Below are 11,170 nucleotides of genomic sequence, written 5' to 3'. Positions count from 1 at the left end.
TCCTAGCTGAGCTGTGCAGAATGTACTAGAATGGGAAAGAGACTAGAGGCCAGAAATTATTACAAGGATCCAAATGAAATGGTGGTGGGCTGGACTAAGCGTAGCCTGGGGACAGTGAAGATGTCCAGGAAAGATGAGAGGTGCAGAGTTCATTATCAACTAGTCCCTAAGGTGATGTGGATGCCAGATGGGTGTCCTAAGATGTTAAAAAAAAAAAGTCCTCAATCATTTACAGACTACTACAAGACTTTAAATTTGTTCTATGACTACAAACACAACAAGAATGAGCCAGACTAAGAGGGAGGACTCTGTTCCACGAGCAACAGCCCCAAGTCTCACAGAACAAAGTGAGTGCTGGCAGAACAGACATATGCCCAGGACAGTAACTGTGTCAGGAATGCACAGGCTCAGAGGAAGATGCTCCCCCATAGGGAGCCTGTTTTCGCTGTCCACAGAATCACGAGTAACCTCAACAGCGCTGCGCAGACAGCCTGCAGCTGCCGGTCTCCCACGCTCCGTTCTTCGGGTCTCTTCCTCCCCCTCTGTTGGAAACACTGATTTTCAGAGCAACGTGCCAACACCAGCCATAATCTCTCCTCTGCCATTTCTGTCTGTATTCCTCCAGTCCTCAAGGCAAGTAAGTCGCAGTCTCTCAGTCCAGTTCATACAAGATTGGACCTAATTCACTGCCTAATCATTGCCTGAGCTCCGAGACGTCACCCTGAGCCTCCCTGCTCGCCTGTACACATCAGAATATGCCCTGAGCAGCCTTCATTTGACCTGCCATTCTGCTTATCAGGGCATCTGGGCAACAGCCTGTGGGGGATGAAACGTATGACTTCAAGATGCACGAAGGCTGCACTATCGCCCTGGCCCCGGGAGCCACGGGGCAGCTGGTTTCAATTGCACAATGCCTACGTAACTGCATTGCAAAAACCTGGGCTCTTTGTCGTTCTACTCCTCCAACCAGATTTATCTTCTTCAAACATCACTTTATTGGGTAACTCCTCTGCGCAAAACTGCCATTGGCTTCCCCTGCCCTGGCTGCCAAAATCAGCTTGCCTGAGCTACCCAATGTGTTCCCAGGTAGGCTCATCAGGTAGGTCTCTTGACTAGCTAGACCTGCTTTCATCTCTTGGCGCTGGCCCTGGACCCCCGCTTGAGACAAATGCCCCTTCTTTTTCCTTCCTGTGTACTTTGTAGTTCTCAACCCAAGCTGCGCTTTGGAATCACCTGAGGGGCTTTTAAAAAAATGCCCATGGAGGGAAGGGAATTGGGGGAAAGGGAGTAAAAGGGCAGGGAAGGGTGGTACCCTCTAAGATTCAGATTTAACTGAAGTGGCATGGGGTCCAGTCATCAGTATGCTTTCAAAAGCAATTCCCCCGTGATATTAATGTACAGCCAGAATGAAGGAAGAGCGTGCTGGTCTCATTTCCCAAGATGTAGCTCAAGTCCCATCTCCAATTCTCACCAGTTTCCCTCTCCTCTGAATCCCACAGCACTGGGGATCCCCTCCATACCACTTCCTGCCACACAGAGCCCCTCTCGTTGTTTCTGCTCCCAGATGTGTTCTTCCACGTGTCTCTAATCATACACAGCCTATGTAGCAGGAAGCATTTAGATGAGAGAAGTTGTAATGCAGGCTTGAGGCATTAAAGAATATTAGAATTGGCAGGAACTTCAGAAGGCAACTAGACAACAGGCTCTTGAACATTGGGGGGGTTGTGGGGGAGGACAGACTACTTTTGAAAACCTGGCAAAATCATGAATCTTCTCCCTGGAAATACATATACACAAAGAACTCTGCATAAAATTTCAGGGAGTCCAGAAGCACCTTAAATGATCCCCTATTCAAGCGCTCCTATGAACCATGAACCATAAACTGGTCTTTTTCTAACATGTGGATGAGATGCAGGGGCTCCAGGAGAAATGCCCAGAGTCAAAGTGGTGGCAGAGCTGGGTCCACACCCTGAACTCTCATTCATGCCACTAAATTCCCTTGTTTGGCATTGCCACTACTGCTCCAGATCCGCCATCTGATGATCATCTGGGCAAAACTGAACCATCAGAGGAGCCACCTTCTGCATCTGGATGGCCATGTGATGTGCACTGTCGGGTCAGGGGCCTACCACTTAAACCTCCTGCACTAACAGTTCAATAAACATAATACCTAGAACTTGAAATAAGTGGAATTTTCTACCTTTTTTTCTTTTCTTTTCCTTCCCCCCCCCCCTTTTTTTACTTTCACAGTTGCTAAAGAAAAACTCACCCGATTCTCCTTGATTGCTGGGCTGTCCTCCCCAAGAGCAAGGCGGGAAGCACAGGTCCGGAACTCGGCCAGGCCCAGGATGGGCAGGTACTCATGGTTTAGGCTATTGTCATTGGCAATCTTCTGCTCCACCTTCCTCACTACAGGCAGAACCCAGGGCTGGCAATCATCTGTACGATAAGCTGGACATGGGATAAAGTTATGTAACAAAGGAGTCTTAGTCTTTGTTCAAGAAAGAGTATGGAACTGTGAACACAGAGTTCTACTGTCTTCCGATCAAAATAGAACTGTGAGGGAAGTTAACATCAAATTCACTCACTCAGTTCACTCATTGCCTGCTTTGGGCCAGGCACTAGGTTAGGTACAAGGACAGAAATGGTTCCTGTCCTTTCAGAACTTACAACTCTTACACCCACAACTGCCAAAGGGCAGAATGCTGAGATAAAACTGGACTATCACAGAGTGGTAGCAAGTAAGAACGCATTTTGCAAAAGCACTCTGCAAACCACAAACTATCCAACAAATGCCCCTCCAATATTACTAGTACACTGAGGTCTCCACTGGCCCAGCAATCTTCTTCCTCCTGCATCTCCCCAAGAGATTTAAAAAAAAAAAAAAGGTGAGGTACTACACCTCAAACACAAACAAAAAGATAGAGGGGGTTGGAATAAGATCTACATCTTCCTCCTGGACCAAAAGGTGAGTAAATGTCCCGTGACTGAAGATCCCAACTGGTTACACAATCCCCTGAGCACCCACTTAAACACATCTTTGTCCTCTCTGTGCTCTGACATCAGTGTTTACCACTTCATCTGCTTCACACTTTTATTGATCTAAGTTTATTTCATAATCTTGCTTACAGCAAATTTCTCAGCATTTCTCCTACACTAAAATTATTTTTTAGCCTACTTTGAGTTCTCCTACCCTGATTTCTTTTTTCCCCATACTACCCTTTGATTATTTTAGGATTATAGCTTTAGAGGGCAGCTGCTTTGGCTGGCATCCAAGACTAGCTCTCTGACTAGGATCCCTACAGAGGTCATTTGCCTCTCTGCTTGGTGTAGGTCTCCAACAATCCTATACTTTTGCAAGACTTTGAAATTGAAATTTTTAAAGTGATTCTGGTTACATTTTATTTAGCTGATTTCTGTTCAGCATTAATTCCTGCCTTAAAAAAAAAAAAAAAAAGCTCACATTTTTAATGATCATGTGAACAACACAAGCTGATTACAGAAAATTTAGAAAAGCCCAGAAAGTAAATATAATGATTAACATGTAACCCCAGCATTCATTTTGGTGTACAATCTTCCAAGCTTTAACTCCCATGAATATATTCTTTTATAAAATATGCATCCTATTGTATGCTGAATTTTCAACATGCCTTTTTCCATTTAAATATGTACCATGAATATTTTTTGTTGTCATTAGCTATTCTTCTAATAAGTGATATGTTCACATGTTCCATCCCACCCAACCCTCCATTTACCTCATTCCAAATTCATTCCCACCATAAACAACTGTTCCTTTTGTATCTTTCCAGAATCTTGGCTTCTTATGTGCCCCCCCACCCCGCCCTTTTACACAAAAGGTATAGTATACCATATGCTATTTTGTTCCTTGGTTTTTCGGGTTGAAGATCTTTTTATATCTGTACATGTGTCCTTGTTCTTTTTACAGCTGCAGAGCTGATGAATGTACTATAATTAATTTTGCCAATCTCTTGTTGATGGACTTTTGAGTTGTTTCCAGTCTTTGGCTATTATGAAACAATATTTTAGTGAACAACCTTGCACATAAGTCATCTCACATGTATGCAATGCTGAAAATGGAAGAGTGTCAAAAATTTTCAGTTTTGACAGATCTTTCCAAATTGGCTTCCCTAGGGATTTTGTTAGTTTACATTCTTGCCAGCAACGTGCAAGAGTGTCCAGTTCCCTACGGCCTCAGCTCATTGAATTTTTGCCAACATTAGGGGTAAATGGTATCTCGTGATAGCTGTAATTTGCAATTCTCTTATTATTAATGCAATTGAGCATTTTTCACAAATATGAGCCATTTACTTACAACATTTTAGGTGCTAGACAATATTTTTTCTATGCATCATTTTTATGTTGCTTTCAATTATTTGCTACTATAAACATTGTGATGAATGTTCTTATACCTTTACACATATTTATGTGTGTTTCCTTGGAAAAGATTTCTAGATATAAAGTCACTAGACAACAAATAAGACTTTATAAGGTCATTTTTGAATTTGTGTGGGTCTTCAACTCTACCTTGCAGGGATGTGTCATCTACAAATCTGATAAGCATATCAAACTATTAATAAAAATGTGGACAGTGCTCCAGACTGACATAGTTACTAAACAACCAACAGCCACTGGGTAAGTGGCTCTAACTTACAATGTTACACCCCCTGGCCCACCAAACTAATTCCCTTTATCAGGTTTGAAAAACCTACCTTATCAGGTGGGATGTGGTGTTGTCTTTTTAAAAGCTACCAAAATAACTACTTCCAAGAAAGAGTCATTCCTGAAGTGATCTCCCTATCTATGATCATAATGCTACCATTGTTCAAAATGTTCTTGGAATTCTTTTGAAACTGTTTTTCGGGGTGACATGTCGTTATTTTGAATATCCACAATAGTGCCAAATCTTTATCCTTTGAAGGCAAAATTAATTTTTTGAAATAGTATTTGCAATACGCCCAGCACAGGAGGTGGATGAATAAACTGGGAACTATAAATGGAGAATATTTCTAAGCCATCTCATGTGGGAGTCTCACCGGCTTTGAAGCCATTCCAAAAGAGGGTTTCCAGAAATCTGTGAGCCACAGAAGTACACAGGGACCATATCTATCAAAAGGGTACCATTTATATGGACAAGACTTTGAGTGTTCATAGAAAAACCAGTTCTATTAACTTCTCATGTGTATTTGGGTGTTACATATTATGCTATATATGTTTCTAAAAATATATTTGTAAATCTAGTATTATAATTAAATATGAAAGATTTTTTTTTAAAAAAAATGCCATAGTGGGCCTCCCCTGGTGGCTCAGCAGTTGAGCACTGGGCTGCGAGGGTGCCCGCAGCCTCTGCAGCACTGGTTCGTTCACTGGCCGCCGGCGAGGGGCCCACAAAAAAAATAAAATAAAAAAATAAAAATAAAAATAAATAAAACCCACCATAGTGCCACTGTTCTTACCAATATTGTGCATTCTGTGCAATTCTAAAGAAATCCTGCAATACAGCATGGAGGGGATCATGCTCAGCGAAATAAGCCAGAAAGAAAAAGAAAAATACCGGATGGTCTCACTCATAGCAGGAATCTAGAAAACTTAAATAAGGGACCAGGAAAATGAATAACTATAAGAAAGTGAAAATCAAAATCAACAAAAAACTATGAACCAGAGACACTCTATGGGGGTTGGGGCCGGGGAGGGGACGGATTGGGGTCAAAATAAGGGGGTCGCAATTGTATGGGGAATATAAAATTTATAATAAAAAAAAAGAAATCCTGCAATACAACAGGAGGCAGGTAGGCATGGTATCTATATTGTGACAAATGAAAATCTAGACAATTTATACCTTCCCTTCCTTCTTCACTGCTTTAGTTTCCCCCAGGTTCAGTTTCAGATTTATTCCCAGTGCCTGACCCAACTGCCCTCATCAAGCAGAACTGCAGATTACTCTGGACAGTCGGAGCAAGAGGTCAGGCAGTATCAACAACCACTATTCCTATTCTCCCAGGGGATTTTTACTACTGCCTGTGGGAGCCATGAGTTTCTCAATCATCTTTCATTCACTCATTCATTTAAAAAGGACTTAATAAATCTATCCAGAATCTTGACAGGTTGGAGATCTTCCAGAATTGACTGGAGGTAGCTGCACAGACATAAATGAGATTAAAAAAAATTCTGTTTTCCCTTCCAGGAAATAGACTATGGAGCCCTGATTCTCCTGTGAGGGGTCAGGGAAGATTTTACCAAGGATCAAGTGTGAGAGAATTTGAAAGGAAGACAAGGGAAGGGGAGCACTCCAGAGAGAGGGAACACCTGTGCAAACTCCCAGAGGTTTGGAGAGATGAGGTTTTTGAGGGTCTGCATTTTCATAGCTCTGACACAGGAGGAAGAGGAAGCACCAGGAGTGGCTCAACGAGTCTTGGAGTCTCTTCAAAGAAACTTTGCTTCAATGGGGAAACACTGGCAGCATTTAAGCAAGAGAGTTACATGGACAGCTGCACATTTCTAGAGGGTCACTTGAGTGACATCTTAGAAAATAAAAATGGGGGCCTCCCTGGTGGCGCAAGGAGTTAAGTCACAGCACTATGAAGCAATCTGCAGCCACTGCAGCACAGCACAAGTTCGATCCCCAGCTGGCCAGGGAGCTGACCCTCGCGCAGCAGGCCTCTCCTATCTTGCCTGTTGCCCCCCTCAACAGTGTATTTCAGTCAATGCACCTGTTCTGTTCCCCACTTGTCTCTGGCGAATCCTCTACTCCCCCACCTCACTTCTGGCCTGTACCTCAGCTCTTGTATGCATAAATAAATAAATCTTTTAAAAAAAAAAAAAAAAGAAAGAAAGAAAAACAGGAGGAGGACAGGTAGACAGTTAAGCCAGGAGATTACTGAGGTAATCCAGAAAGGAAGTGAGGTCTTGAATTAAGGCAGTGGCAGCAGGGATTTAAAAAAGGGGGAGATATTTAAAACAGATTTTTAAGGTAGAAAACACAAAACCTAATGGCAAAATAAGTACATATAGGACCAAGGAAAGGGCTATTGATAGCTCCAAGGTCTTTCTCAGGTCTGGATAATGACTGCTGATCATTATAAAACATAAAGGAAAGAAAAAAAAAATTGAGGGGAAGATGGAAATGCTAAGTTGTTTTAAAGATGTTAGGTTTCAGGTGCTTGTCCAACAAACTGTAGCAAGTACATGCCCAGCTTCAGGAAAGAAGTGCAGGGTGAAAGTAAAGGTTTTGTAATTATAGACATTAATAGTGGCTGAAGCCATAATAATAAGGAAACTGAGCCCAAAAAAGTTGAATAATTTCTTCAAGATCACAAGGATTATAAGAGCTATGCTGTTTCATACTATGAAGTTCTTGCATCTGTGTGCTTTTTTTTTTTTTTTCCCCCTCCTTTAAGAGCAAGAAGCATTTAGGGAGAACATGGAGCAAGCCGCCCCAGAGGATTGCTGTAGGAGGTCTTTTTATCAGTATGCTCCCCAATTCCATGCACTACTGCCCCTCTTCCTGGGTTCAAGCCCCTTTAGAGGAGTCACACAGGTTTCAGGGGTGTCCGGTAGTCTTGCTTTCCAGAAGAAAAGAAGAAAAGAACTAAAATGATCAAATGGTCGCCCTTGTGTTCTTCCTAAAATTTCCAATTCCCCCACCCATCAGTTACATCTCTGAGTACTGCAAGGGGTGGGGGAGATTCAGAAACACCTGATACAGCACATCTTTCCAACAATTTTATCTGAAGATGTTAGATAACATTTTAAACAACCAATATTACAGCAAGCCAAAGGAGGCTGGGTTTACGTGATAAGCCTACTGGAGCCTACGAAGAAATCTGCTCAGGCTGCAGTCATCAGCAGGTTGGAGTCAAGCCTCCCCCGCTTGGAAACCCCTTGCCTGACACTTTGAGAAGCACAAAAACAGTCAACTCAGAGCGCATCATACTGCACAGTGGAAAATGCAATGCTCTGGTACACTATTAGGAAATGACTAAAATAATCCCAGGCAGAAGAAAATCTCTAGGGAAACTATTTGCAAGGAGGAACCAGCTGACAAGATTAGAGGTGCAGTTTATTTTAAACACACCCAGCATCACTTCTTACTAGGAAGTTATGAGCTCGATAATGTCCACTGGGCTTTAACTTGGCGGTGGGGGTGGGAGGAAAAGCATTGGCCCCAAATCCAGTGATTGGTTTCCTTCCCTTCACAAAAATGATTCTTTGAGATGTAAGTTGAGTTGGGACATACAAAAGTTGGAAAGAGACCTTGTATTCTATTCTGTGTTAATTAAACCCTTCTCCAAGCTCATCCCATCCATAAAAAAGCAAGTCACAGTGATGATCAAAAACAATATTTACATAATATGTTTCACTTTCATATCCCATTTCACAAATAATTATTCATTTACTCTTTAGTCAACTGGAGGCAGGTAACATTATCCTACCCTACAGTAATGTCATGTGCTAGTGAATCTTAAGAGCAGAATTGTAGAGGTTATTCAGTCCTGGCTCCTCACTTAATGCACCAAGACCCTGGGGATGTTAAATAATACTCCCAAGGTCACACTGCTGGACCACAGGGCTGGGCCTGTCCCCACTACAGTGCTGGCTGCCTCTGTACCACCTAAAGATATCAAAATAGAGACAGGGGCAGAGTTACCCTGGGGCTTCAGAGACCTGGCCTGAAATCCCAACTCTGCGCCCCACTACTATATGACTTGGGGCAAACTGCTTCCTTAATCTGGGCTTCAGCTTCCTTACCTTTAAAACAGTAACAAACAACCACCAGAGTGGCATAAGCACTTAATGACATTAAATGCAGAAATCATTTACTCATAGTAAGGCGTTGAAAGGAGTAAGTTCCTGGAAAACATAAAGGTGACACACACACCATGTCCTCAGCCAATCACTTGTGGCCTGGGCTGGAAAGCTGCTTTTTTCCTTCACGAGCCATTTATTTCTGAACCTACGTCAGAAATTATTTCATTCTGTAGTTCTTGGACTGAGAATTTTTATTTAATATCTTTTCAAGCAACCTCAAAGAAATGTCAAAACAGCAATGTGAGAGTAACAGCCAATACTTATGTAATTCCTACTAAGGTGCCAGACAGTATTCTACGTACTCTCAATGTATTTATGCCTCACCAAAATCCCGTAAGACAGTACCCAGGTAATTTAGCCAATAAAACCTGAGGTTTTAAAAAGATGTACTAAGAAAAAATAAAAATAAAAATAAAAATAAAAAGATGTACTAAGATCAAATCAATATTAGTTCTTCACTACATATCTGGCCCTAAAGAAATACTTGGAGATTTAGATTGGATTTAAATTAAGAGCTCGAATGGCATTCATTCCAATTCAACTCAAGACAATCTTTCAATTCTCCCACTCTAGTAGCACTGACTTTTTATTTAACCACTTTATTGTGGAAAATTTCAATATATGAAAGTTGTGAGAATTATATAATGAATGCCCAGCTTCAACAAATTACCAGCTTCAACAAGCCATTATTTTTAATAGCTTTTTTCTTACCCCTCCCTCAAGGCTCCTTGGTGCAGATTTTTTTTAACAGGTCCTTCCTAGGTACACACACAGTCAAGTCACCAGAAGCCTGATTTTTGAACCTCCTCCTCACTAGCCTCTGTATGAAACAGTTCAGTTTTCTCTTTCTAAAATTTCCAGTCCTTTCACTCTAAATCCCTAGCTTAAGTTCTCTAGCATAAGACATCATCCTACTCATTTTCTTCTCCCTGGATGGTCTTTGTATGTGACAAAACCCAAATCCAGAAAAATGTCTGTGAAGTTTCAAACATCCAAATGATGATGACAGAAATAACAAATTCACCAGAGAAGATTAGAGTCGAAAGGAATCTTTAGACACTCCAGTCCAAATCTTTTGCTTGACAGATAGGGAAACTGAGGCCCATGCTCTGAACTGTCCAAGATCCAAAAATAGAAGAAATGAAAGCAAGAATGCGCGGGCAACGAGTTTCTACTGCCCATACTCTCCACTCCCTTTACCCATTGCCACTGCATCTGTGAGGGCGAGAACATTCCTCCCAGATCTCACCAGGCAGCATCAGCCTCTATCAGCAGCATTTTAGATCTCTAGCAAAGCGCTTAACATCTGCTTATTTTGATTTTCTTGAAGACAAAATCAAGCCTCACCCTTCCTCGCTCCCCCAGGCTTAGTAAGCACCTGGCGGTCACTCAAACACTCACCCACCCAGACCAGAGCTCCCTACGGCTGAGTTCTCTTCTATCCATTCCTCAGCACCCAGCACCCCGAGCCTATCAGGCGTCCTACTTTCCTGTCCGGATTACAATCCCTCGCCGTCCCATTTCTTAAGAGTCAAAAGGAGTAGTGTAAGAAACAGAGGATGGAGAATCGGGAAAGCTCAGCGTGTACCCTGCCCGCTACCCCAGATCTGTGTGATCTTGGGCACAGCGCCCTTTTCCAGTAATTTAATATCCCCATCCATAAAATGGGCGGGTTGAACTCCGCCTCATGGATCACGCCTCCTCCCGGGGGTTCCCCTTTGCAGGCAGCACCCAGATGGACACGGGCTGCTCCACACAGGGCTGGGTCCGCGCCACTCCCCAGGTAGCGCGCGCTCCGGACACCGCATCCTCCTTACCTCCCACTCCCAGGTTGACCTTGCGGGGGTCCGGATCCTCCCGGAAGTCAGCAGTGAGCTTAAAGACAAGGACGGGCTGAGCCTGCGGGACCTCAGCAAAGATTGACGGCCGCGCCATAGCTAGAGAGTAGGACTTGGCTGAGAGCCTGCAGCCTGCGCCGGGAGCCTCTGGGTTGGTCTGGCCGCGGCGCTGGAGGAGACTCTCACCTTCACCTAGTCGCCGGGGGCGGGCCCGCGGCCTCCAATGAGCAGGCCGCGTCCGGAGCTTGGCAACGCGGTGAACCAATCGCGAGCTAGTGACGCAAAAAGAGCCAGGCGGGAGGGGATGCTATTAGCCAATCCAGTGAGAGTATCTTCTCGGAGGCCGATTATGATGCCGCCAATGTAAGGTACCTTGGCTTAAGTGGGGGCGGGAGCTAGGGCTGATTGGCAGCGTGTGCTCCTATCGCTGAGACTGTTATTCGCGCTGAGGGGCGGGGCGTAGCTGGTGGGCGCTGGAGGCGGCCTCCTCGACCTTCCAGGGCCGG

General features: G+C 43.6%; 1 protein-coding gene across 1 annotated transcript; it reads right to left on the bottom strand.

Annotated features, from left to right (window-relative positions):
• Positions 1–2,087: 2,087 nt before the first annotated feature.
• Positions 2,088–10,868, bottom strand: LOC119234194 (aspartate aminotransferase, cytoplasmic-like). Its single transcript, XM_054690413.1, has 2 exons — positions 10,644–10,868; positions 2,088–2,451 (listed from the first exon to the last, which is right to left on the bottom strand). Exons 1-2 carry the CDS (start codon positions 10,759–10,761, stop codon positions 2,171–2,173), a joined length of 399 nt encoding a protein of 132 aa, XP_054546388.1. The 5' UTR covers positions 10,762–10,868; the 3' UTR covers positions 2,088–2,170.
• Positions 10,869–11,170: the final 302 nt, after the last annotated feature.

This window comes from Talpa occidentalis, unplaced genomic scaffold (assembly GCF_014898055.3).
Source record: "Talpa occidentalis isolate TD23 unplaced genomic scaffold, MPIMG_talOcc4v2.1 talOcc4.8, whole genome shotgun sequence".
NCBI classification, from domain to species: Eukaryota; Metazoa; Chordata; class Mammalia; order Eulipotyphla; family Talpidae; genus Talpa; species Talpa occidentalis.
The sequence above is the reverse complement of the archived record's forward strand: the minus strand, read 5'-3'. Positions and strand labels throughout refer to the sequence as shown.